The sequence below is a fragment of the Lepus europaeus genome, chromosome 5 (assembly GCF_033115175.1).
Source record: "Lepus europaeus isolate LE1 chromosome 5, mLepTim1.pri, whole genome shotgun sequence".
NCBI lineage: Eukaryota > Metazoa > Chordata > Mammalia > Lagomorpha > Leporidae > Lepus > Lepus europaeus.
The window spans coordinates 18,914,589-18,942,279 of NC_084831.1; the positions used below are offsets into that span (position 1 = coordinate 18,914,589).

A 27,691-nucleotide genomic window follows, 5' to 3' on the forward strand; every position below is an offset into this window, starting at 1 on the left:
TTAGTCAAGAAGTGCCAGCCCAGTTAGGTCTGGCACTGACCCTGGCAGGTGGTTAATTACCAACCTCTGCTTCTCCATGGCGTGCACGGCCGTGTGTAGACAGTCGGAGAGGTGCTGGCAGTGGCCGAGCCGGGGCCCTTTCTCTCCATTATGCCTGCTTCTGTTGGGATCTGTTTGCGGGAATCTTTATAAAAGCGATTGCTCTGGAATGCATTATCAATGTTACTCATTTCGGAATGTTGCCTGGTAACGTTGCTTTGTGCCCACGACCCACCCGTTCCTGTCGTCACAGGCTGAAGAAGTGACACCTCCCCTCTCCCTTAGCCATTTCACCGTCATGATGTTCCAAAGAGCTATTTTAAGGGTTGCGAAAGCCCGGTCGGTGGGGTGAAAAATGGATAGCCTGCGTCGTCAAAAAGACTTAATTTCAACCAGTTATTCTTCACCATGCAACATCCCCCAGGAGCAAAAAACGAGGGCTCCTAAGCACCCTGCCACATCCGCTCTCCGTTCTGGGTACCGCTCTGTCCCATCGCAGACCACTGTCTGCCCCGGGACCCAGCTGTAGGAGACGCGAGAAGTTATGGGTCTTCAGGTTTTTGATGATTTCCACCCTAAGAAATGATCGTTGATGGGAAAGTAGGGCATTAGATACGGCAGGTGGAGCCCGTGCACCCCCGTGGCGCCAGGTCATCATCTTAAATGCCCCATTTGTGGGAGAGATGGTGGCTGTTCTGTCCAGAAGTACTCAAAAGTCATTCTCTTTAAAGGTCACATGGTGGAGTTTTCAGATAATACTTGGCATTGCTGGTTTTTTTTTTTTTTTCTTCAAGTGGAAAAGCAGCTGCCCTGGGCTTGGGAAGGGGTCACCCACTGGGCTTCAGATCTCAAGTTTGATCTGTAACCCTATAAAATTGGTTATTGCTTAAAGGTAATTACATTCCACATTGTTCATGCTAAACTCTTGAGATGGACTGATTGGCATATTTAAATCTTGTCTCCCAGGCATTTGCTAATTATCATAGCCTTGTTGGGGGAAAAACCTAATCAAATAGCTGTTTAGAGATGCTTTGCATTTTAAAATTTTGCTGCTGTTCATAGGAAGAGAGAAGATGTGCCTTTGACTTTCCTCTGGTTCTTTCCCTGACCTCAAGCGGGTTTAAACTTTTAATGGTTTAAATGGCCCTTGCTAATCACTCGGGAAACATTGTTGCATTTAAATTCTCCATCTTCTTGCATCATCTCTATCCTGATGGCTTCCTCACTGAGCCACTTCCCACCCAGGAAGGAGGCTGTTGAAATCCAGCTAATGAGGCTCATCTTTTTATCTGTTTTAAGTGGTCCCAGCTAGGCCTGGAGTCGAGAGCAAACGGTTACATCTTTTTCAGGTTCATAAGTGGAAGATCAAGTCCATGATCAAAGTGAGAGCGGTGTTTCTTCCTCCTGCTGGGGAAAAGAAAAGCAAAAGGAGCAGCCCTCGGGTCAGCAGAAGCCACTGTTCTTGGGAAAGGCACCAAGAGGCGGGTGTTTCGTGCAGTGGATAAGTCACTGCTTGGGAAGCCTGCATCCCATTTCAGAGTTCCTGGTTCAAGCCCTGGCTGCTCCAGTTCCCATCCAGCTCCCTGCTATGCACCCTGACAGGCAGCAGGTGATCGCTGAAGGGCCTGGGCCCCCACCACCCACACGAGGGACCTGGATGGAGTTCTTGGCTCTTGGCTTCGGTTTGGTCCAGCCCTGGTTGTTGTGGACATGTGGGGAGTGAGCCAGCAGGTGGAAGATCTTTCGGTGTGTCTTTCTTTCTACCTTTCAAACAAAATGATTTTTTTTTTTTTTTCAAAAAGGAGAGGCACTGAGACTTGGTGTTACTTAATGAATGGCAGCTAGGGAAGACCCCGCCCCCTTCCCACAGCAGCTGGCTGAATTGACTTCGTGGGACACAATGGCTTTTTTCAGCCTTTGTGCTGAGTTGTGAGCCAACCTGGTGGTTGACTCCTTTGTGTAGGACGTGTGGCTGTCAGCGACAGAAATCTTACCAAGGCCTTGCTTTGTAGGGAGGTTCTGAAAAGGCCCAGGCTGGTACCTCAAAAGCAACAACAGGGAAGAGGAATTCTGTGTCGGTTTTGTCAAATTGCCTGTCTGGGCTGTCAGTTCATTTGTCTCCCTTCCGTGATGGTTGTGTTTTGCCCACTCGGCAGGAGCTGCCACTTCCTGCAGCAGGTTCCCAGGCCCCGGCAGGGAGCCGCAGAGCAGGGGGCAGCTTAGGAGAGAGAACCCCCCAGGCCTGGCAGGAACCAGAGCGGCAGAGCTGGAGACAGGCGCGTTCAGCTCTGGGGAGGCAGGAGTGTGGACTGCAGGGATGACACGGAGAAAGCCACGGAGCCAGCGCGAGGCCCGCGTGAGCTTTGATGCTGAGCCTTCAAACAGCCCAGACAATCTGTGCCGCTTGCAGATCTGAGTTTCCGCTCCCTCCGCCTGTCCCATCAGCTCACCACGATGAGAGTCTTTTGGTTTCGCGGTTAATTGTTCTTTTGTATTCTACTTCAGGGGTTTGAAATCTGAGTGGCTGCTGTCTCCCGGCTCCTTCCTGTGTGATCAGGTTGTCTTTTAGCTCATGGCTGGGGTGAGCCCTGCCAACAAAGCACAGTGCTTCCGAGTGCCCCGTGAAATTCAGAGAATACCACGGCCCCTTGTGAGGAATCCAGAAGTGGTCCCGCACGTCATCCATCACCGCAGACCTAGAAAAATGAGAAGAAAACCCACATGGAGCTGTGTGAGCGCGTAGACCAGGGAGGTTATGGGGTGGTGGCTCCTTGGCTTCCTAGCGGACCGGAGCCATTTCCTGTGGCTGAGCCAGCCTCTTCACCGCTTTGGAATTCTCTCCCTGGGGTGCACCCAGGGAGAGCAGTGGGTTTTGTAAGCCCTTTTAGCCCACACCCACACCGACACCCCCCCATACACACACACATACACAAAAGCAAATATGTGCTTGGAACCCTGTTGATGAGGACCTAGGAGGAACAAAGAGAAAACCCCAATGCACTTTGCAGGTATAAACTGCAAACAGGAGGAGCGGCCCCTTTCTCTTTGTAAAAAGATTAATTAAGGCCTCGACTGCGCCATCACCTTGCTCGCCCTTACCTCCCCTGCTGGGCCACCTTCTGCCCCCTTCCTTGCTTCTTCTCTCTCCCTGGGGCGTCTCTTTGTTCAGGATTCTCTTGCGTGTTACTTTCTGCTGCCCCATATGCAGGTGTGCACGCCCTGCAGGTCGCCACTACTGCAGGCACCACACGCGTGGCCGCGGTCCATGGTCTGTCCGTGTTTTCTGAGTGGATGTCAGGCGGGGGAAGGTGAGAACAGGAAGAGGCAAAGGTTGCGATCAAATAGACCTGGCTTTGAAAGCAGCCTCTGCTTACTGGCTGTGTGCCTTTACAGTAGTTGCTGAACCTCAGTTTCCTTGTCTATGAAATGGGCTTAACACCTGCTTCCCCGCCTGGCCGTGGTGGATTAAATGGCACAGAGGCTGGAATATGGTGGTGCTCATTAAATGCTGGCTTACCCTGCAAGCCTTGATTGAGATAACTTTACTGGACAAGAAGCAGAGCCCTCCCCTGCCCTAGAGGGTCCTGGGCCAGGAGTGGGATCTCCCAGGAGAGCCCGGCTGAGCCTCTTCTGGCTTCAGGGAGAACCACTTGGAGATGCAGATGGCTCCAGGAGCTTTAGCACAGACCCCCAAGGACTCTGTCCCCAAAACCTGGCATCCCAAGAGCTGATGACCCCAGCTCAGACAGGGGACTCCCGCCCTGGCCCAGGGCCTCCTTGTGAGCCGTAGGCCCTGAAGCAGGTGCCCAGAGGCCGCAGAGCAGTCTTGGGCCGGTGATATGGGGCTGGCCTCGGCGGGGTCCTTTCCTCAGGAAGCCCAGTCCCTGCCTCCAGCCCAGCCTCTGCCGCCGGCTTTGGTATTTTCCTGGTGTCTTTCTTTCTTTTAAATCCTTCAGGCTTCCTGTTTCTGCCTCCTTCCTGTTTCCAGGCTCTTCATTCTCTTCAGCAGGCTGAGCCTTCAGGGAGCGGATTTGGGCGTTTCTCATTTTCAAAGAGCAGCAGACACGAGGATGGGCCGCTTGGCGCTGGCACTGGGCAGCAGCCAGCCCGCGGTTGGTTGTCTGTGTGCCGCCGTCTGGGGTGCTGGGTTGATGTGTTGTTGCTGTGCTCATTTGTGCAGTGGAGCCTGGTGAGACGGAAGAGGCACAGCCTTTCGAATCAGCCAGAGCCCGGCTTCCGACGCTGGCTCTGCCACCTGCCAGCTGCATGGCCCTCGGCGTTGGGACACGGAGGGGCTCGTCCCGCCTCACAGGGCTGCTGGGTGGGAAGCAGTTTGCTGTTCTGGCTGAATGCAGGCTCCCGAGCCACCCTCGCACGGCAGTGCCTGGCTCTGCCTCTGTCCTGTGTCCTCAAGCCAGAGTGTTCCAGGTTGTAAAATGGATCGTGAGGACGACCCCACCTGGGCGTGGGCTCAGCACACTGGCAGTGCTCAGTGGAAGTCATTACTGGGTGACAGGCGATGCCTGAGCCACTGGGGGGACTGCTGTGCTCTGTGCTAGGGGTGGGATGCACAAGGGAACGGCTCACAGTACTCCAGGGCAGCGAGACAGACATGAAAGAGGTGACCACCCTGCAGAGGTGTGGTCTGGGCACACCACTGGCAGGGGCTGTAGTGAATGCCAGGATGCTTGTACCCAGATCCCAGGATGTCAGAATTCCTGCTGCACACAAGTGCTATGGAGGAGTGGAGCGAGTGCTGGAGATCGGTGGTTGCCTTGTTCATCTGGTTGTTCCTTGGCAGGTAACAAAGGTCCTGGGGTGGCGTCTTAGGTTCCTGTTGCCACAGTAACAAATGTGCCTCCTGTCACAGCTCTGGAGGCCACGGTCTGACATGGGTCTCAACAGGGCTACATTCAGGGTGTTGCCCAGGTTGTGTTCCTTTCTGGAGGCGCTAGAGGGGTGTGTTAGTGAGGGTCTCTGGGGCAGTAGAGCCAGTAAGATACGGATACACAACTCGGACGGACGGATGGACGGACAGATGGCTAGATGAATGGATGGACAGATAGACTGATGGATGGATGGACAAATGTGTGGATGGATAGAGGGACGGACAGATGGGCAGATGGACAGACAGACATGCTAGATGGACAGATGGATGCATGGACACATGGACAGACAGATAGAAATGGACAGGTGGATGGAGGGAGGGTGGGCATGGAGTCATGTGACTGTGAAGGCCTGAACAGGCTATCTGCAGGCAGAAAAGCCCACAGTGTGGCTCAGTCCAAGTTCATGGCCCGAGAACCAGGGGAGCTGACGTTTATAACTGTTGGTCTAAGGTCAGAGGCCTGGGGTCTAGGGGCTGAGGAGGGACGTTCTTGAGTTCCAGGGCTGCAGAACTGGGGTTCTCATGTCCAACCGCAGGAGAAAGAGGTGTCCCAGCCCACAGAGCGAGCACATTCACCTTCCCTCCGGCGTTTTGCTGTCTGGAACCTCTGCTGATTGGATGGTGCCCACACACAGTGCTTGAGGGCAGATTTTTCTTTAAAAAAAAAATCATTTATTTGAAAGAGTTACACATACAGAGGGAGAAAGAGAGAGAGAGAGTTATTCTATTTGCTGGTTCACTCCCCAATGGCTGCAACAGCAGGGGCTGGACCAGGCTGAAGCCACAAGACTGGAGCTCCATCTGGGTCTCCACATGGGAGCACTTGGGCCACCTTCTACTGCCTTCCCAGGCACATTGAAGGGCACTGGATTGGAAGTGGAGCAGCTGGGACATGAACCAGCGCTCCTGTGGGATGTCGGCATTGCCGGCCCCAGGGGCAGATCTTTCTTACCCAGCCTGCTGACACACACACACCAGCCTGTCCAGGAAGCTTGCTCACAGACATGCCCAGAGTCATGCTTAACTGGTTACCTGGTGTCCCTTGGCCAGTCGAGTGGACACCTACAGCCAGCCACTGTGGGGGGAGAGGGTTCCTTCCCAAGGCTGCCTTCCCAGGCTTGTGGTCCACTTCCTCCACCTCCCAGACCTCCCATAGCAGGTGGCGTCTCTCTCCCATCTGCACCTTGTTGCTTTGACCCTGGCTCCTGCCTTCCCACCCCCTCCCTTAGGAGGGATCTTGAGATTACCTTGGGCTCCTCTGGGCGTCAGCCTGATCGCTCCCTGTCGCAGGTGGCTGGCACACCACTTTTGTTCTGTCTTACCCTGTAATCTGGTAGCCCCATCCATGATCAGTGGTTAGGGCCTGGGCATCTTTGGGGGCTGTTGGTCTGCATGGCTGGGAGGGGGTGATGCATGTTGGAGGTGGCATTCAGAAGCCCCTGGGGATGAAGTATGGGGCGCTGGGATGGGTGGGGAGAAGCCACCAAGCAGGCGGTTCAGGCTCCGTGCCCTGGGGGGGGGGGGTGTCTTGGAGACTCCCACGCAGAGGAAGGATGTTTGGTGGTTTGTGTTTTCTAAGACTCGCTCTTCTGGTTGCATGGAGAAAGGAAGCAAGAATGTCTGCCTCAGTTTCCCCATCTGAGGCTGAGAGCAGTGAGATAGAATCTCGGAAGCTCAGTGTGAGGGTTAAGCAAGAGTCAGGATCTTCAGGCTGTTCACGGAAGATGTGTGTTAAGGAAGAAAACTGTATGCGTGCACTTCCGAATTCTGTTGCCCAACAATAAATGTTATCTTTTAACTCCATTTTCCGGGGGCATTTTAAAGTACCTGCGTGTGTAACGTCCTGGTGACTCCCAGGAAACCCTGGACCGGGGTGACGGACCCGTATCCCAGCCTTTAAAGGGATGAGCAGGTGGAGGCAGAGAGGCTCAGCGTCTGTCAGAGGAGACACAGCTGGGTGGCGCTGGGGTCAGAGCTCAGCTCTTGCCTGCTGCTCCCCACTTCCTCTTTTGGAGCGCCTCCCGCAGGTGTGCTGGGAACTGGTCTTGCCAGTGCACCCCTGAAGAACTTCCCGGTGCTCCTTTGGTTGGCTCTCCGTCCTCAGTGTGTAGCCAGCACCCCACTTCCTCCCTTCCTCGAGTGCTCCCTTCCTGTCCGGGTCCCATTGTTCTGTCTCCATGTGGGACTTGGGTGCTTTTCTGTGGGAGAGAATTCTCCTCGAGCCCTGAGGGTAACTGGCCCGTGTCTGCCTGTGGGATGCAGCTTCTTTGTAAAATGGGGGCACTGCCCCCACCCTGCCTAACTCAGAAATGACCAGAAGGCATGGATGAAGGAGGCAAAGCGCTTTGGGAGTGTGGAGCCGCCCACGCACAGGAACGTGTGTTTCCTTGAACAGGTCCTGCTGAGCAGTTTCTCATTGGAGCTTCACTTGCAGGTGCTCCGAGGCCCTGCCCGTGTTGCTCATCTTTGCTCTGTCTCCTGCCCCCTCTCCCTGACCTGTCCCTCAGCCTGTGAAGGGATGGGGGCGGGGCCGGGGGTGGGGGTGGGGGCGGGGGCGAGATGCGCCTAACCGCACTGCAGGGCTGCTGTTGGGTCCTGGGTCTTGTGACCACCTCCACCGTTACACCTGTCTGCAGACTGTGCCACGGTCAGAAAGACCTCTCCCCAGAGAGCGTCTCACCCCTTCTTGCTCCGCCTCTGCCCTCCCCCTTCATGGGCCTTTGGACAGTCCTTGTGCAGGAAGTCAGAGCCACTGGCCAGTGGGTCTCTCCATCCTGGGCACGCCCCTCTCTTGTGGCCTCAGGACAGGAGCTGCCCAGGGGAGGTTCCTGGGTGCCCAGGTGTGCTGTGGGAGAGCAGGGATCGGGCCACACCACAGTTGCCTTCGTCCCTCTGCGTTCCGGTCGTCCAAGCAAACCCGAAAGCAAGAGGCTGGAGGCAGCACCTCCCCCTACCACATCCTGACTCCCTGCACAACCAAACCCCCGCCGTGTCCAGCTTCTGACTCTAGACTGGGGCCTCTTCGGCCGGCGCCCATCACATCGCACCGGTCCGTGGTGGGGAGAACCATATACCTGATGCAGCGGGTTTCTGGCGACCGAGCTGTCAGCCATGCTCAGTCCTCAGGGCTGACTCTGTGTAGTCGTTAGACCCCAAGATCGCCAGCGACCAAGCCCGTTCCTGCACAGCCCCTGCACACGGGGCCAAGTGTCACCGCGGGGCTGGACATCACAGTGTGAGCCCTTGTCTTTAACGACAGAGAAAATCCATTTCCTTCTTGGCAGCTTTGCGACGGGGCCACTGTGGTTCCGGTCACTGCCAGACCAGACCCCACATGTGTGTGCCTTGTTTTTAAAAGTGGGGAGGCATCTCGTCCAGGGCTCACCCACTCCCACCCCAGCTGCACCCCCGAAGAACTTCCTGGTGCTCATTTGGTTGCTTTCCATCCTTGGGGCGCACTGCCAGCACCCGGTTCCTCCTGTCCTGGTCCCATTGTCCTGTCTCGACGTGGGACTCCACGGATTTAGGTGCTTTTCTGTAGGAGAGAATTCTCTTTGAGCTCTGAGGCGGGTAGAAGAGAATCTTAAACAAAATGATCATGCCTGCCTTGAGCTCGTAAATATTTTTCATGCTACAGTTTCGTGTCATTGTCACACATTCAGGTGGACAAGAACATCCTTTGTTGCAAAGAACTGAAGTGGCGTCCTGGGCCTCGGCTTCCACGGCTCTGCCGGCGTCTCTGTCGTTGGAGCTTTGTGTCCCTGCCTTCGTGGGGTGCGGGTGAAGGGAAGGCTTTGTGTTTGCGTGTGCAGAGTGTGGGCACAGCGTGGGCTGCTGCAGGGGAGGGGCTTAGCGAGAGCACCTGCAGCTGCCCCGGTCTGGCAGACAGCACCACGCACACGATGACCGTGACGGTGACGGTGGCCCCCGTGCGTTTCTGGAGCCCGGTGGGGACAGAGTCTTGCCTCCTGACTCCTGCAGCCCTGTGCTGGAGTCTGTGCTGAGTCTTGCTGCAGTGCCGGCCGCCACAGTCCCGTTAGCTCCTTCAGTGCCCCGGCCCTCAGTCCTGGAGACATGATGGCTGCTGTCCTGTTCATTTCCGTGTCCCGGCTGTCCATGGTGTGCCACTTCCTGTCTCTGGGGAAGTTCATACATGCTTAATTTAAAATGTGGCTTTGGGAATAGATGATGTCTCCGGCCCTCAGTTTCTGTTTGACTTTGAAATTCTGCATCTGTGCTTGTTTGTTTCTTCTGCTGCATGGGCTGCTCTGACGCAGCTGTGAAGACCTCCTCTTGGCCAGCGAAGTCTAGCTCACTTCCAGCTGTGCAGGCACCCTGCTGGGTCACTCCCCAGATGACCACAAAGGCCAGAGCTGGGCCAGGCCCAAGCCAGGAGCCTGGAGCTCCATCTGGGTCTCCCATGTGGCTGCAGGGGTCCCAGTACTTGGGCCGCCATCTACTGCTTTCCCAGGCCATCAGCAGGGAGCTGGATTGGAAGTGGAGCAGCCGTGAATTGAACCGGCGCCCTGATATATGGGATGCCGGCATCCCAGGCGGCCGCTAAACCTGCGGCACCACACTGCCGACCCCTGTGTTCTGTCTCCACCTATTTCTTTTTTCTCATTTTAACAATTTTTTTTAAAGATTGTATTTATTTGAGAGGTAGAGTTACAGACAGTGAGAGGTAGAGACAGAGAGAGAGAGGTCTTCTGTCTGCTGGTTCACTCCCCAGTAGGCTGCAACAGCTGGAGCTGTGCCGATCTGAAGCCAGGAGCCAGGAGCTTCTTCTGGGTCTCCCACATGGGTGCAGGGTCCCAAGCACTTGGGCCATCCTCCACTGCCTTCCCAGGCCATAGCAGAGAGCTGGATCGGAAGAGGAGCAGCTGTGGGATCCCAGTGCTACAGGCAGAGGCTTCGCCCACTAAGCCACAGTGCCAGCTCCAACAATCTTTCTTTTCTACATTACAGCTATTTCTAGGTATTTGTTAAAGAAAAATAAAAAATATAGATCAATGAGAAGAAAAAATAGAAATCACTGAACTTCTCACTCTCAGACATAACCACTGCCAGTCTCCATTTCTGTGTATTTTCCTTGAACCATAGATAAAACAATGAGGCTTTTAAAAAAAAATTAAAAATTTATTTTCATTTTATTCAAAAGACAGAGAGATGGAGAGAAATTTGCCATCTGCTGTTCATTCCCCAAATGCCTGCAACACCCAGGTCTGGCCTAGGCCCAAGCTAGGACCTGGCACTCCATGGCTGATCTTGCACAGGGGTGGCAGGGACCCAGGCACGTGAGCCAACTGCTGCCTCCCTGGGTGCACACTAGCAGGAAGCTGGAATTGGAAATGAGCAGAGTTGGGACTAGAACCCAGGCACTGCCCTGTGGGCTACTGGTGTCCCAAGCAGGAACCTAACAGCTGTGCTATGTATCTGCCCCCACCAGCAAGCTTTATAATAGAGAATTTGATATCCTGCTTTTCACCTTAATGTTATACAATGAACATGTTTGTTTATCACTAAACATTGGAAAGCATCATTTAAAATTTCTGTTTATGGGTCCGACGTTGTGGTGTAGCAGCATCCCATGTGGGCGCCGGTTCCTAATCCTAATGCGCCTGGGAAAGCAGTGGAAGATGGCCCAAGTGTTTGGGCCTCTGTATCCATGTGGGAGACCCTCCTGGCTCCTGGCTTTGGCCTGGCCCAGCCCCAGCCATTGCAACCATTTGGGGAGTGAACCAGCAGATGAAAGACCTTTCTCTCTCTCTCCCTCTCCCTCTCCTTCTCCCGCCCTGCCCCACCCAGTAACTCTGCCTTTCAAATAAATAAAATAAATCTTTAAAATATTTTCTGTTTACTACAGTACATATCCTATTTATTTAGCCCCTGCGTAATGATTTCTGAACGGGATGATACTGATTGAGTGAAGCCACCGACCTGCATGAATCAGGAGATGAAGTCTGCCAGGAGCTGTGGGCAGGGCCCTCTGCCCCCGGGAACCGCTGAGCTGTGTCTTTGCGGAATTGTGGAACCGCTCTGCACAGTGGTGGGCAGAACAAGCTGCCCGGCCGCGGTCTTCCAAAAGGCACGTACATATCAATGACCTTTCCTCCCTAGCAGTTTCCTAGAGAAGAACTGGAAATATCTCATGCACAAGGATGTCCTCTATGGCATTGTTTACGGTGGCCTCACGCTAGAAGTCCCCAACATGTCTGGTTCTATGGGAAGATGATGAAGTAAGTGACGACGCATCTTCTTGCAGGGCCTGGTATGGGCCTTGTATGGCCATTAGAAATGATATGAACACAGCCTTTGCAATAAAACGGAAAATGCTTATGTCATAATCACGGGAAGAATCAAAGTTAAAGAGGTGGAAAAAGAATAGAAAGACACCAAAATGAGGATGGTGGTTAGAGCAGAGGACAGGTGCCCCTTTCTGCAGTGGGCGTGTGCACCCCCTATGTGAGAAGGTAGATAGGCAGGCCCCAGCGTTGTGGTGCAGCCAGCTAAACTACCGCATGCAATGCCGGCATCTCACATGGGTGCTGTTTTGAGTCCTGGCTGCTCCATTTCCGATCCAGCTCCCTGCTAGTGCTCCTGGGAAAGTGGTGGAAGATGGCCCAAGTACTTGGGCCCCTGCACCATGTGGGAGACCCAGATGGAGTTCCAGGCTCCTGGCTCCGATCTGGCTCAGTCCCGGCCGTGGTGGCCACTTGAGGAGTGCATTTGGAAGATCTCTTTCTGTGTCTCTCTCTGTAACTCTGCCTTTCAAATAAATGAGTAAAATTTTTTTTTAAAGTTAGATGGACAGATGGATAGGTAGATAGACAAGATGAATGGATGGATGGATGGATAGACAGACATAGGTAGACAGGTGGAGATCCACCTTATTTTTGAAATGATCTGAAAGGATGCCTCCGTCCATTCTGTGCTGTAACGGAACACCTGTACCCCAGCCAGGGCTGGTACTGTGCTCACGGGCCGGGAGGCCCAAGCATGTGCTGCCCTGTTGGCTTCTGGTTGAGGGCCTTGTGTGGTGGCACATCGGGGAGGAGACGCAGGGAGGGGAAGAAGAGAGACAGCACAGGAGAGCAGATGGAAAAAGCTGTGCTCACATCCCAGCAGCCCGCTCTCGGAAGCACCAGCCAGTCCCGTCCTGCAGAACCCCTCCTGGGGCAGTGCCCCCAAGCCCTGGTCACCTCAACCATAGAAGTGCCATTGCACAGGGCCAACCTCGGGCACAGGAACCCTCCCCCTGGGAACCAACCACAGCCAAACCGTGGCAGTGGACACAGGCAGGAGAGCTGGGGCAGCTGGCCCCCAGCCTTCTGGAAAACGCTCAGAACCACAGAAGCGGCCTTTGGATTTATTTGGGGCGGGGAAGGGCGGGAGAAGCAGGAAGAACAGGTGTGCCCCTGGTTTCAAGTGGCAACGTAAAATCTCTAGTGTCTGATCTGTTTGCTGGGCTCCATCCTCTGCCTGGAGTTGGGGGCTGGGGACCCATACGCAGAGCCAGCCAGGCTCCGAGCAGCTGGGGTAGGAGGAGTCCCGAGGAGACTGGCGGTGGGCATGCTGTCACCATTGATAAAACGTGGGGAAATCAAAATGGTTTAAGGATACATTTGGGTGATAGTGGAATCCCTAATGGTTCTGAAAAAATAAGGTCAGACCCTAACACAGACCTCACATTTGCCTTTCCCAGATTCCTCAAATGTTAACATTTTATCCAGTTCCCTTTCTCTCTTTTGCTCATTCATTCTCTGTGTGTGTGTGTGTGTGTGTAATGTGTCCCCTTCCCAGGCTGTCACTGCAGATCACACACACACACACACACACGCACGTGGCTGCTTTCTGAACCACTGAAAGTGGCCTCCCTCGGGTGGAAATCCCCCAGTCCTCCCTCCTCTTCCAGGACCTTGTTGTTTGTGAAGGGCAGGACGCCCCATGTTTGGGTTGTCCAGGGTTTCTTCTCCAGCAGTTCAGGTTATGCGTTCTTGGCAGAATCGTCATGGAAGTGACATGGTGTCTGTCTCCGTGCTCGTGTCAGGGGCTTGGACCCAGGGACTCCCAGATGTGAGTCTGGGATGTTAAGCTAGTGTCTCAACCGCTGCGCCAAGTGCACAACCAGTAATAGCTTGGTTGAGATAGAACTCGCATGCTATAAAAGTCACCTTTACAAAGCGGAGTCACAGAGTCACAGAGTCGCACAGTCTTAATCATGTTCCACTTTAGAACACTTTGCTCACTCCAGAGAGACCGCACCCCTCCCCACCCTCGCCCCGAGCAGACACTGGCCGTGGAATCACACAGACCTCACCCCTCCCCACACTCGCCCCAACAGACACTGCTCTGCTTTCTCTCTGTGGATCTTCTTCCCCTGGGTGTCTTCGGAATCATGTACTGGGTTGTGTTTTGTGTCTGGTTTCTTTCATTTATCGTAATGTTTAAAAGTTCACATTTTATTTATTTGAAAGAGTTACAGAGAAAAAGGGAGTGACAACAGAGAGAGAGAGAGAGAGAGAGAGGTCTGCCATCTGCTGCTCCATCCCCAGATGGTTGAAACGGCTGGGCCTGGGCCACACCAAAGCCAGGAGCCAGGAGCTTCTTCTGAGTCTCCCCTGTGGCTGGCAGGGACCTAAGACTGGAGCCATCTGCTGCTGGTTTCCCCAGGCCATTAACAGGGAGCTGAATTGGAAGTGGAGCAGCTGGGACTCAGACTGGCACCCATGTGGGATGCCACTGTCACAGGCAGCAGCTTTACCTGCTGTGCCACAACACGGGCCCAAAGTTTCACGTTTTTAACATATACAGGCCTTTGTTCCTTTTCATGGCTGAATAATATTCCACCATATTATGGATATGCCACATTTTCTTGATCCACCCATCAGGCCTTGCACATTCAGGCTCTTTCCACTCCGGGGCTGTTACAGATAATATGCTGTGAGTATTTGTGCCTACGTCTTTGTGTAGACGTGTGTTTTTATTCTTCTTGGGCATGTGTTGGGGATCCCCAGGCATAGTCCTACTCATGCCCGTGACTTGTTACAGTTGAAGGGGTGCAGAGCAAAACCAGCAAAGAGTTGGAAACTGGGCAGAAACCGAGAGGAACCGCGCGCAAACTTAGCTTCCCCCAGCATCGAATCGGGACCCTGGTAAGAGGCTGTGTGCCGCTGGAGCTCCACAAAGACGCGGGGCCAGGGTTTCTGCTGGGGGCTGGTACGGAGGCTCCCTCTGCCTGCGTGAATGAAACCCAGACTCCCAGCAGGACGGCAGGTGTCCGGCGCGTGCCGTGGTGTTTTCACCGTCTCGGCACAGGCACTCAGAAATCCACCTGCCTCTTCCCGCACGAGTCGCGGGGCACGCCATACGTGGATTTTTTTTTTTTTTCCAAACTGTTTTCCTTCCCACTCACCGTGTGTGAGGGTTCCGATTTCTCCAGCTGCTGGATGACATTCCGTCGTCCGTCGTTTTGATTGAAGCCATCCGAGGGGGACTCGTGGGTTTTTAAGTTTGTGATTTTTCAGCCTGAGAACAAAAGCGTGCCGCTCAGGAGTCGCCCAAATGAGCTCTCAGAGCAGCCGTGCCGGTCCAGCCTCTTATTTCCTTTTTTTTTTTTTAAGCAATTTTTTCTGTACTAGCTGTACCAGGACAGAGTGCTTCTATGTTTCAGCCTTGTCTTTCACAATATCTTCATGTGCAAAAATGGAGCCCCAGGGCTGCGCTGATGGCAGGTTCCTCGGTGCTCCGGTCCAGGAGGGAAGCCCCAGCCGCCGGCCTCACACAGCAGCGTCTGTTCCTTCCCGGGGAGGCACGGAAGACAGCCCCATCAGGCTTGCCGATTACCTGCAGCCGGCGCGTGTGCACACACACACACACACACTCGTCACTTGGTGAGAGCTGTTCCAGGAAGATCCAGACCGCGTGGAATGGTGGGCAGAGTCCCGTGATGTGGAGTTGTCAGGGACCCTCCCACCCGACCACCTCCCCTCCACACCTACGGGATCGGCCAGCAGCAAGCAGGGCGAGTCTGACCTTGGGTTTTGAATCACTAAGGAAAGAATCATCAGCGTGAACAAACGGCCCCACCCACGGTCTGGGGACACCCTGGGGCAGCCGTGTGTGGGCCTGTGGCCTCAGAGGCCATGGTGGCTGAGCGGTGCCAGAAGGGGAGGTGTTGAAGGGGCCGGGCTGTTCTGCCAGCCAGCAGGCAGCTTCTGATGCCTGCAGGGTTGGATCTCCACGGGAAACCAGATTTGGACGGGCTGAGAAAGAGCTCAGCCCAGTGCTGCGTTCCGGGGCCTGCGTGGTCAGGTGGTGAGCACGCCGTCGCTGGGGAGGCTCAGAGATGCGAAGGAACTTCTCCGGGGCCAGGAGGTGGCCCGGGAGACCTCTGAGGTCTTCAGGCTGCCCAACCATGAAGCAGGAACTGAACACCTGTAAAGAAAGCCAAGGTGGGGGTCGCTGACGGCGCGGTCACTGGTTCTACAGGTCACAAGTTTGTGTCTCTGTAGCGGGGGTCATCTGTGGCCCTCCCAGTCTTCCTGGCCTTCGGGACACTGCCCCTCGACACGTGACCTTGCCCCCTCTAGCACACCTGCTGCCCGGGAGCGCCTCGTCTCCTCCTGGTGGCCTGTTCCACATTTGCCCTTGGGTTTAGCTGTGATGTGTGGTGTCCGTCCAGTGTTCTGGTCAGGTGTTAAGGTCCAGTCAGTTTTCTTGTTTGTTCTTACCTTCATTCCACAAATGGTAGCGCCGGGATAAGTTGTGGGCCCATGGCAGTGAGTAGGGGAGGGCGACTGACCACATGGGAGTCCAAGAGGCTGACCACTGGCTAGTGCCCGGGGCTGTGCATCAGGAACCTGGTGCGAGTCTGGTTACAGGGCCTGGCTGAGACACGGCTGGGAGGGAGGTCCCCACAAAAGCAGCCCTTTGGCTGGGCCCTGGCAGGAGAAGGAGAGCTGGCAGGGGGCGGGCAAGCGGCTGAGAGCGTTCCCACCACTGCTGCCACCATGCTGTGGCCCCAGCACAGCACAGGGCACCCGGCGGGTGTGTGGTTAGGGTGTGCCAGGGACGAGAGAAGGGTCACGTGGCTGGGAGCATTCCCAGGCCCTGGCCGAGCCCTCTAGTGATAGGAGTGGGAGGGGCATGTCTCCTGTGGGTCTGCACCTAGAGGCAGAACCCAGTCCCAAGTGACGGGGGGTTGCTGGTGGGTGACGCTGGGAGAACGGGCCCCATTGCAAACATCGGCCCGTCCCTGCGATGTGATTACCCAGCTCCCAGCCCCAGACCTCTGCTCCTCCTGTCACTCAACACCCTCCCACCCGACCACCTCCCCTGACCCCGGCTTGTGAGCCAGAACCCCCAGAGGAGAGAGACTGAGGGAGGAGGCCGGTCTCCCTCAGGCACTCCTACCCAGCAATTATTTTCTGTTATTGCCAATTCAAGATAAGTAGAAAATAACAGAGGAGTGGAACCGGGACTCAAAGCCCACACCAGGCGCCTGGCATGCGCTCCTGTGATATCTGCGTGTGGCCCGCGTCAGGCCAGGTGTGGGCTGGGGCTGCCGCCTGGCCGCCTGTACAACCCTGGCCACTCTCCACCTGTGAGCCCCAGTGTCATCGGCCGTGGGTTGTGGCGCTGGGCTGTTCTGCCCCCTCACGGAGAGTCCAGGCCATACACATCTCTCAGGCGAGCCCTCTGGGTCCGAGGTCTCAGCTGGTCAGTGAGCCCTGCTGTGGTGACCTCCCCGATGTGCCAGGAAGAGGTGGCTTCCGAGGTTGGCACCAGGAGTGGCTGAGCAGGTAGATGTCCTAGAGAGAGGGGCCCCGAGGCAGGAATCACAGGCAGGGGAGGGGAGGGGAGGGACAGAGGACAGGGTCTGGAAGGGAAATGAGCCACAGAGAGAACACACGTGACCGACGGGGCCCTCAGATGTGGTCGTGGCCCTGCTGCGTCACACGGGAACTTGTCAGAAAGCCAAGGTCCTGGGGTCGGCTCTGTGGCATAGTGGTTAAAGCTGCTGCCTGCAATGCCAGCATCCCGTAGGGGTGCTGGTTCAAGCCTCAGCTGCTCCACTTCCTATCCAGCTCCCTGCTAATGTGTCTGGGAAAGCAGCAGATGATGGCCCAAGTGCTTGGGCCCCTGTCTTCTACATGGGAGACCTGGATGAAATACCTGGCCCAGCCCTGGGTGTTGCACAGCCATCTGGGGAGTGAACCAGTGGATGGAAGATCTCCCCTTCCTTCCCCTCCCCTTCCCTCCCTCCTTCCCTCCCTCTCTCTCTAACTCTGCCTTCCAAATAAATAAATAAATAAATAATTCTTTAAAAAAAAATAGAAGAAAGACAAGGTTTTGGGTTCCACTGCAGACTCCGTTTTGTTTTTGCTCCTCAGTAACTCAGGGATGGCTAAAGCTCCCTCCTGGTTGTAGCAGCCCCTGGTCCCCAGCCCCCGGCTCCCAGCTCCAGGCCCCTGGTGGTGCTGATGCCTGCTGACATGTGAGAGCTAATGACCTGGCTGGCTGGGTGGGGCCTGGAGAACCAGGCGGGTACCCTGGAGGCCATGGAGGGAGGAGAGCAAGCGTGCTCATCACCCCTGTCACCCTGTCACCCTGTCACCTCTGTCGGAAGTGGGCGTGGCCCTGGTGTGCTTTCATTTAGACTTTGTTTTTTTTCAATTGCCAGATGGTCATTCTGTCAGGTTGTTTGAGCGCTAATTTCTCCTGGTTTGCCATGCAGAGTCATTGCCTGAAGTCTGCTGGGGTGAGTGTGTGTGTGTGAGAGTGTGAGTGTGTGTGTGAGTGTGTGTGTTTGTGAGTGTGAGTGTGTGTTTGTGAGTGTCAGTGTGTGTGTATGTGTGTGTGTGAGTGTGAGTGTGTGTGTGAGTGTGTGTTTGTGAGTGTGTGTTTGTGAGTGTGTGTTTGAGTGTGAGTGTGTGAGTGTGTGTGAGTGTGTGAGTGTGAGTGTGTGAGTGTGTGTGTTTGTGAGTGTGTGAGTGTGTGTGTTTGTGTGTGTGAGTGTGAGTGTGTGTGAGTGTGTGAGTGTGTGTGTGTGTGTTTGTGAGTGTGAGTGTGTGTGTGTTTCCAAAGCTCTTCGGCACAGTTTCCTGGGGCCACCACAAGAGGAGTGGGGAGAGAGCTTTTCTTCCACGCTGCCCATTCGGAGCATTTCGATTTTGGTTTGTTTGGGTTGTGGCTCTTTTTGTGTTTGAAGTCTGGGTGCTTTACTTGTAACAGTTGTGTTTTTCTATATCCTCTAACTCCAGGGATGTGTCCTGCCAGCTCCCCCTGCGTCTCCTCCCCCGCGGAGCCCTGGGACAGGCGCCTTGATGAACAGAGCAGGACAGGCGCTCTGACCGTTCGTCAGTGTTTTCCCTAGAATAATTCAGAACAAAACAAAACCTAAAGAGCGTCTTTCCATTTTTTCTTTTACATCTCTCGTGCTGCATCTGTAGATAGAGCGTCGGTTGTATCAAATGCACCATCCAACCCTGTGTTTTCTGGAGAAAAGAAACCTCAGTGACTTGTTGAGAATGTGGATGTCGCCTCACTCACACACACTTGTTCTCGGGCTGCACAAACCCCTCCCTCGCCCTCCTCCTCCCGGCCGGCAGGCACACCGGGCCACGTGCAACAGAGGTGGGCTCGAGAGCCAGGCCCCTTCTTTGTCCTCTGTAGCGCATCTAAACTTCTCAGGGCCTCGCGATGCCTGGCGCCGGAGGCCTCAGATGAGCAAATGAGACAGAGAATTCAGTTGCGTGCTGCAAAGGTAGCAGTAGAGGTGGGATTAGAACCCAGGCCTCTCTAGACTGCAGCCTGAGATTCTTTCACTGCACCTGGCTGCTTCCCCACCCCCACCCCATGCCTCCCCCATGTGCCCATGGCCCCCTCTCTGCCCCACTGTCACCCCAGACCTCCGCTCTGCTGTCCCCGTGCAGCCTGCCGTGCATAGACAACAGGCATGCACCATGTAAGCGAATGAGGGGGACCTCGGGCATCAAGCAGTGGGGGTGGGGTCATCATCTTCAGCCTTCAGTCTAAATGAAAGCACACCAGGGCCACGCCCACTTCCAACAGAGGTGACAGAGGTGATAGGGTGACAGGGGTGACAGGGGGATGAGGTGCTGGTGGTGCTGCTGAGAGGCCCGCACAGTGGCTCTCCATAGGAAGCACTTGTGCACACACCGGGTGCTAAAGTCCACGTGCCCATGGCTGCTTGTGTGTCCCAAGCCTGTGCTGGGTGCTGGGGGAAACTGAGGCAAGGAAAACGTAGGATCTGACCTCTGCGAGCTTACGGCCCAGAGTGGGGGGAACAGTGACCAGCTGGGGTCTCCGGAGCTGGGGAGGCCAAGGAGGTCAAGGTAGCTCGGAGAAGCTCATGCCGAGACTGTGGCTTTGGGGGATGGACCTAAGGCTTCAGAGCTGGGGGCATGGGTTCGATTCTCAACTCCCTCAGTGGTCTTTGCCCTGGCTCCTTGCCTACAGCGTGGGGTTAACACCTGGCTCGGGGTGGTCCTGCTCGGTGATGGCAGGCGCTCACTCAGCGAGGCTTGGCTTCGATCCCAGCAGCATAGGGTGGCCTCAGGCCAGAGCAAACCAGTGAAGGCTTCACGGAAGAGGTGGCTTTCCATGTGGCCCTGAAGCGTGGCTGGGATTCAGTGGATGCTTTCCGTGGCTTCTCTAGGAAATCTGCGGGGAGACTGGACGCCCGGCATTCTCCCGGGAGAGTGACCTTAGGCAGCTGTAACTGAGTGGAGCTGTGGTGAGACGGAGCCGTCTTCCCCAGTGTGCACAGTTGTTTTTTTAAAAAATAGGGTTCGGAATCCTGGTGCAGAAGGCAGTGCGGCTGAGCGCGCGGCTGGGTCAGGGAGCGTCACCCTGGGCCAGGGAGCGTCACCCTGGGCTGTTTCTCTTGCAGATGATGCAGTTCGCCTGGCAGAGCTACAAGCGCTACGCCATGGGGAGAAACGAGCTCCGCCCGCTCACGCGAGACGGCTACGAGGGCAGCATGTTCGGTGAGTCGCTGTCGCCGCCACCGTGTCGGGGCGCCCGCCGAGTCCTGGCGCTGAGCGCGGTTCTCTTTCCGGTTTTCGCCTCCTGAGCTCTGTACTGTTTTCTCCAGGGCAGGGGCCGGGGCGCGGGGGAGGGGGAAATTCTGGGTCTGCGTTCCTCCTCTTGGGCTGTTCTGGAGGCTTCCTGGGTTTGGGGAGAGCCAGGTGCTGCTCTGGGACCTTGGCGATGCCACCATTGGCTGTGTTAGGGCAGCGAAACTTGGAGCTGTGAGCCAGGGCAGCACGAGGCGGAGGTGTGTTTCCCCGGAGGAGGTGGCTGAGTTTAAACCTGTGGGTGGGGAGAAACCGATCCCGGCTCCGATGACACTGGGCACCCTTGGAGTCGGGGGGCACAGGGAGTCTTGCACACACTGCTCAGGTGACCACAGAACAGCCATGCGTCAGGGCTGCGTGCTCTTGGCCTCTTTACCTTATCCTGGCTGGGGAGTTCTCCTCCAGAGCCCGGGAGCATCCCTCCGTCTTAGAGGGACCGCGAGGTGCTGGGCATGGCCTGATTCCAAGCACGATGCCCACCGCAGGGCCCGCTCCCCTCCCTGCAGGCCTTCCAGGGGAAAAGCTGCTGGTGGCAGCCTGCGGGGACACAGGAGCTGCCAGGGGAAATGCGCCACCCAACCCTCACCCCTGAGAGACATGCGCTGCTCAAGTCAGGAACCAAGGGCCACGTCTGAGATGGCTTCGCCGGGTTTACTGGGGGTGGCCCTGATGCCGATGGCCTCTGGCCCCTTTCCCAGCACCGAGCCTGGCAGAGCAGGGGCCACCTGGAGTGCTGGGAAGGATCTGGAGCTGGAGTCAGGAGGCCTGAGCACAAGTCCGCACCGTATCCTGAGCTGTGTGGCCAAGTCCAAGTGCCTTAGCCTCCCCAGGCCCCTGTTCATTTCCCCTTCAGACCGGGGCTGCCATGAGGAGAGAGGTGTATGGACACACAGAGGGCCGGGCAGGTGTGAGTGGTGCACGACGTGTGTGGCCAGCGAGGCTGGCAGTTGCCACAGTGAGTCCCTGTGCGCTCTGAGGTCCCCTGGGTTGTCTGTCTTCCGGGAGCAGCCTTGGCAGGGTCTGGGAGCCCAGCACCTGCCGTCCTCCTGGCCTTGAGGCAGCCAAGGAGCCACCATGGCGGCCGGCTCCTGGGAAAGGAGGAGGCAGAGGGAGGAGGCCAGGCAGCAGGCGGGGAGAGCGGCTCTGGGTTTACTCACTCGTTCTCTCAGCCAATGCTTGTCGGTTGCCGTGCCCAGGGCTGACTGCCGGGGCTACAGCGGCCAGTGGTGCAGAGAAAGCATCAGCAGCTCTGCCAAGACACGCGCTGGCCTCTCTGGGGCGTGCCCGGTGCTCTCCGAGAGAGGGACAAGCGGAGGCAGCCCCAAGCGGTGGCAGGAACAGACGTTCCTGGCTTGGCTGCTGCACTTCTGGAGCCAGCCAAACCTCGCTTCAAAAGCTGTGTCTTGGTGGTGCGATCCTGCGAGGGCATCTCTCCCTGAGGCTGTTCCTCCGGGCACTGAGACCAGCGGCCACCTCGGATCCTGAATCCATGGCCTGTGTGGTACATGGAACGCGGGAGCAGGTGGGAACTGTGGTTACCATTGTGGGTCCGGGGATCCAGAGGCTCCTGGCTCCCCCGCAGGCTGGGGCTGCGGGAGGGGCTCTGAGTGAGTGGGCTGCCAAGGGGCTTTGCAGCTCTGTTCCCAGAGGTAGAGGAGAGCTGGACTCAGCCGCTTGTCACGCCTCCGCTGCTTTTCCTGGACCTGTGGGGGCCGCTGGCTCGTGTCGTTCCTGGGCTCGGCCACTGCCATTTTTGGGTAACTTGCTGTAGCCGGCCCTGCAGACACGGGACGTTTTGGATAAGGTCAGCTGAAGGCAGTGCCCACCCTGCCCGGTGCAGCGGAGCCAGGAGCGCAGAGCCCCACCCCCACTCTAGCAGCGCCAGTGCTCGGGCTGCACGTGGGCAGCCGCAGCCTCGTCCTGGGGCCTGCGGGCTTGCACGCACATGGGAAGGGCGGGAGGGCAGCCGTGGGCCTGGGCCTGGTCTCTGCAGCGTCTCACCCAATGGCATCCCCTCCCGACCGCCTGTTTGTTCTTTCCTGAGTCTCTTCTTTCTTTGAGGACGAGGCCTCTGGGTCAGCTGTCTCTCCAGCCAGATGTGTGTCCTGAGCAGTTCAATGTCAAAGCGACTTCCTTTTACCCGTTTGTGGCTCAGCAGGTCCTGTCAGAACCACTCCTGAGACCCCCGTGGTCCCCAGCAGAGGACACGGCCTGCTCCTGGCCCTTTGGCTCAGGCCCAGGCAGATACCCACTCTGTCCCCTCCTCTGAGAGGTGGCCAGATGGGACGATTAGTGTCCAGCCAGGTGGCAGGAAGAGCAGGGAGGTTTTCTTGCATCCAGGGTGGCCTCAGCCTCCCTCAGTCTCCGCGTGGGGCAGGGCCCCCATCTCTGGTCCTGGGGTGGCAGAAAGGAGATAGCCCAGCCCCTGCCAACACAGAGCAGGCATTGATGGGGGCGCTGCCATCGCTATGAAGTCACAGAGGGGACTTTGCAGCTTGAAGACCACAACGGGCAGTGAGGCAGGGATGGGGTAGCCCCGTGCCGTTGGCCAGCGCTCGGTGCCATGAGAGCGGCTTCTTCACCCGTGGAGAGAGCAGGTGTTTATATCTGCCGCTGAGACCGGGGGACCAGCAAACAAGCCGGCTAACGGGCACAGAGCCAGCGCCGGTGGCTTGGGTCTGCACCTGCTCTGCCAATCACCAGCGGCAAGTTTCTTAACCTCTCTGGCCTCAGTTTTCCCAGCTACGAAAGTGGGACAACAGTAACACTTCTTTTATGGAAGCATTTCCAGAACAAAGTCGGCCAGTAGCCGTGATGTGCTTGCATTCACGCTGGACATGTAGAAGCGTCATTTGCGTGTCCCCTGCTTGGCTTTGACCGGGGCATCCCCTGTCCCCTGGGCCCAGCCCTGATCCCTCCTGCCCTCAAGTCCCCAGGGCAGAGATCTTGGTGGGCAAGGCACCTCTCCCCTACATGTGAGCAGCCTCTCTGGGATTGTCCCCAGGGAAGAGAGAAGGTTAGGGCTCAAGGCCTTGACACAGATCAGCATCCTGCCAGCCTAACGGTTTCCGAGCAAGTTCCAAGTGATGCTGGCGCGGTAGCGTAGCAGGTAAAGCCGCTGCCTATGACGCCAGCATTCCACGTGGGAGCTGGTTTGACTCCTGGCTGCTCCACTTCTGATCCAGCTCCCTGCTATGGCCTGGGAAAGCAGGAAGATGGCCCAAGTACTCGGGCCCCTGCACCTGCTTGGGAGACCCAGAAGAAGCTCCTGGCTCCTGGCTTCAGCCTGGCTCAGCCCTGGCTGTTGTGACCATCTGAGGAGTGAACCAATGGTTGGAAGATCTCTCTGTCTCTCTGTTTTTTCTTTCTCTGTAACTCTGCTTTTCAACTGAATAAAACATAAATATTTAAAGGGGGGGCAGCGCTGTAGTATAGCAGGTTAATCCTCCACCTGTGGCTCCAGGATCCCATATGGGCGCCAGTTCGTGTCCCAGGATGCTTCTCTTCCATCTCCTATGGCCTGGGAAGACAGTGAAAAATGGCCCAAGTGCTTGGGCCTCTGCACCTGCGTGGGAGACCTGGAGGAAGCTCCTGGCTCCTGTTTTTGGGTTGGCCCAGCTGTGGATTCTGTGGTCATTTGGGGAGTGAACCTGGGTGGAAGACCTCTCTGTCTCTGTCTCCCTCTGTAACTCTGCTTTTCAAATAAATAAATAAATCTTGAATAAAAACAAATGCAGCACTCATCTTTGCAGCAGCCAGCATACTCAGGAGAGCTTCATTAACCCTTCGCAGCAGGGAGCCTTGTCACGGTACACAGAGTCCGGGGGTCTCGCTGCTGCAGGGCCTCTGGTGGGGACTCACACCCTCGTTTTAGAGTGGTGGGGACAGGCTCAGAAGGGACGAGACCTGCCTGAGGTGACAGCTCATGAACGTCGGTCCATGGCTGGGACCCCACGAGCCCGAGTCCCTGTGCTCTGTGCACCTCCTGCTCTGAGCTTAGCCAAGCTGTTGGAGACGACATTGTTGCAACCCAGGCCCGCAGTAGTGGCCTGGTCACCACCAGGAGCTTGGAATTCTCAGGGCTTCAGGAACAAACTGCCCTTCAGAAGGCAGTCATCCCGGGGCCACAGTTTCCAGGGCCACAGACTCCGAGGCCACAGACTCACTCCGGGGCCACGGACTCCCTGGGCATGCATCCTGTCGGGCGCTACAGCGGCGTTCTCCTGTGTCCACCTCACAGCCCTCGTAAGGTGGCCGTTTCCCAGCTCATCTCCAGTTCACAGAGAAGGAGCTGAGGCTTGGCGAGTGTAGGGACCCGCGGCGACTGAATCCTGCATCTGTGAGTCCAGGCTCCACGTGCTGCCCACCCGGAGCAGGACAGGGCGTGGCCTCGGAGCTGCTGCCCCGCTGCCCCGTGGACGGCGGGGAAGGTGCACGCCTCTTGGCAGGGTCTTCTGCTGCCCATCTCCAGCTGCCTGTCTACGAATCGGACATGAGCCGAGGGGCGGAGCTTGGAGAGAACTCAGTTCCCTTTCTCTTCCACACAGGAAAATCTTTTGTCTTGTTCCAGTAGCCTAAGATCACCTACTTGCAGAGCACACTTACGTTGGTTCCAGCGCGATGACCTGAGAGGGGCATGGGTTTGAGAACCAGGTCAACCCGAGTTTGAGTCCCAGCCCTGCCACGGAGGTGCTTGGGCGATTCGGAACCTCTCTGCTCCTCAGTTGCTCCATCTTTGCAATGGGGATGGCACCTCCATCACTGAGCAGCTCTAAGCACAGCCAGGACACAGTGGTTCAATGTCAGCCGCTGTCGTCACCACATGTGTTAAAAAATACTAATGAGCGTAATTAGAGCCCAAGAACAACCAGTGCCTGGCGCGCAGCGGCCTCTCGATAGATACCGCGGCCCACGTGAGTCCCCTGCTGCAGTCTCTGCCCGCTGTTCCCCTCCCACCCCTGGCCTTGGCGTGGCTGGGGCCCGGCTGGCGCTGGCCGCGCCCTGTGCCTCGCAGGCACTTCAGCCGCCCTGACCTCCGGCCGCTCAGTGCGCTGAGAACCAGCAGATGGACCCTGTACAAGTAGTGCTTCTGCTCAGTCAGCAGATCTGACCCCGGGGAGGGTGGAGGTGCTTACGCGGCCAGAGACAGCGCCCCCTCCCCAAGCCAGCCGGCCCCGGGGTAACCACAACCATGAGAGCCCCGAGTGGGATTCCGCCTCCGCCCTGAGAACCCTTGCTAGAGCTGCTGACCAATTCCCTGTTTGCTGGGATGATTGATGGCCTTGGGTGAGCTAAGAGGCAACACGAACACGGCATGGTTTTCAGATCACAGGCGGGGAGTGTTCGGCCTTGGCAGAGAGAAAAATCATCTTTGCCTTATGAACGGAGTAGATACGATGCTGGAGAGGGAATTAATCCAGGCCCCGGGATGGCGTGTTTACAATGGCTTTGTGGTGTCTTAGCATTGCCTTCTACTGACTGCTTACACTCTCCCACAAGTGAGCACACACATGTACACACACGTGCACACGGGCACACACGTGCACACACACGTACACACGTACACACACATACACATGGGCATACACACGGGCACGCACACATGTACACACACATACGTACACACAGGCACACCGGCCTCACTGGGTCCTTCATGGAACAAGCGCTGCTCCACCAGCACGGCCCCCTCGCAGCTGCAGCATCGCCGGCCGTTGGTGAGAGCCCCCGCGTCGCGGCCTGCCGTGGAGCTCCCCCCGCCTGCTCTAAGTTTGTTTCTGGGAGGGAGCAGATTTCATGTCAGCGGGGATTTCAAGCCCAGCCCCCCATCTCCCAGCTGACCACACATCTCTCTGGGCCTCAGTTCATGCCCTGTGCCCTGGGGGGTTGGCACCCAGCAAGCCCTCCCCAGATAGACGAGCTCCTCGCCACACCCTGCCCAAAGCCGTTAGCCTCTTTGGGTTGGGAACCAGAGCATTTTGATTTATCTGGTGAGAATTCCATCTTTTGTGACTTTTGGTTTTTGATTTTCCCTGGAAAAATCAGTGTCGGGCTGTGTGGATCCCTGAGCCTGGCGGGCCATGGTGCTTTGAGTGATTTCTTTATTATTGTTTTGTTTTGTTTTTGTGAAAGAACTGTGGCCAGCCTGGCGCGCGATGATGTTGCAAGGCCTCGGCTAGGACGGGTCAGGCCTCAGGGTACTCACGTGTTTTGGAGCCAGAGGCAGTGAACACACAGAGGAAGTGGAGCAGAAGTCCTGGCCACCAGCAGACAGGCCTCTCAACGGGAGGGCGGTGGGATGAAAACAGTGACCACCCGCTCTGAAGGACGGGCAGAGCTTGCGGGCACCGGACAGCTGCTGCGGCCCCAGGGTGGTCTCCCCGTGGCCTGAAAACGACAGATCCTCTGCCGGCTTCTGACAGCCAGTGTCCCTTGGGTCGCCGTGGCTGACTGTCAAAGCTGAACGCTCGTGCCGGAGCCGCCTGCCGGGCCTTGCCACGCTCCGGCCACTGACCACCCGTGCCCCCGGCTCTGCCCTCTTCTCCCACAAAACCCTGTTTCCCGAGCGCTCTCTAATTAAGATGCATCTTGGCCGCCTTCCTTCCCTCTCTCTCTCTCTTTAAAAGGCCTCCCACCAGCACGGAGCATGATTGATTTCTCCAGAAAGGAGTAGCAGGCTGTTGGACAAAGGAAACTCGAGGTTAGGAGCGGCGGGGCCGGCGCCGGCAGCCATGTGAGCCGGCCGCCTCCCTGGGGCCTGCCTGCCTTCACCCCTACACGGGGGTCTGCGTCCAGGGCCCTCACGCCCCTCTCTGTGGTCCTGGGTTGACTGTTTTTCCCCCTCCATCTCTGGGAGCGTATTTGGACTATTGCTGATTCTCTTGGAATCTGAAATGTTAGCAACAAGTCTTGTTCCCGTCAGGAGCGCAGTGAGTCAGGGTATCTGTTCCCAGAGCAGGTTGCTGGGGATGCATCAGATGATTCAGATTGAAACTGACATTCCCTCCTGGTGGCGGCGTGTTCCGCCCACTTCCCAAAGCCCTTTCCTTCCCGGCAAGCAGGGCTGCACCTAAGCAACCAGCCCCCTTCTCACCACGCCGATGCCAGCCACTTGCCGGATCGCCCAGCAAGCCGTGTGACAGGTGTGGGGGCCGCAGAACCCAGGTGCCGGGGCCGGCTCTGTTCTTTGCAGCCATCTCGTCCGAGCCCTGAGGCTAGGGGATCCATGCTGGACTCACTGGAGGCCTGACGGGCAGGATTTGAACCCTGGTTTCCTAACTTGAACCTCTTCTTAAACACAGTTTTTTAAAAACTGCTATAGGGGCTGGCTCTGTGGCGTAGTAGGCTAAGCATCTGCCTGTGGCACTGGCATCTCGTATTGGGCGCCAGTTCATGTCCTGGCTGCTCCTCTTCTGATCCAGCTCTTTGCTATGGCCTGGGAAAGCAATGGAAGATGGTCCAAGTGCCTGGGGCCCTGTACCCACATGGGAGATCCAGAAGAAGCTCCTGGCTCCTGGCTTCAGATCAGCTCAGCTCCAGCCGTTGTGGCCATTTGGGGAGTGAACCAGCCGATGTCTATAACTCTACCTCTCAAATAAATAAATCTTTAAAACAAAACACACACACAAAAAAAACTGAGCAATATTGGATACCTAGAGCAAAA

The 27,691-nt window shown here is 56.5% G+C and overlaps 1 protein-coding gene across 1 annotated transcript in view; it reads left to right on the forward strand.

The window, feature by feature from the left end:
- Positions 1 to 27,691, forward strand: part of MAN1C1 (mannosidase alpha class 1C member 1) — a 140,836-nt gene that overhangs the window by 40,588 nt on the left and 72,557 nt on the right. Inside the window, exon 2 of the mRNA XM_062190662.1 lies at positions 19,845 to 19,941. Coding sequence (XP_062046646.1) covers positions 19,845 to 19,941 — 97 coding nt within the window. The remainder of the gene's footprint in view (positions 1 to 19,844; positions 19,942 to 27,691) is intronic.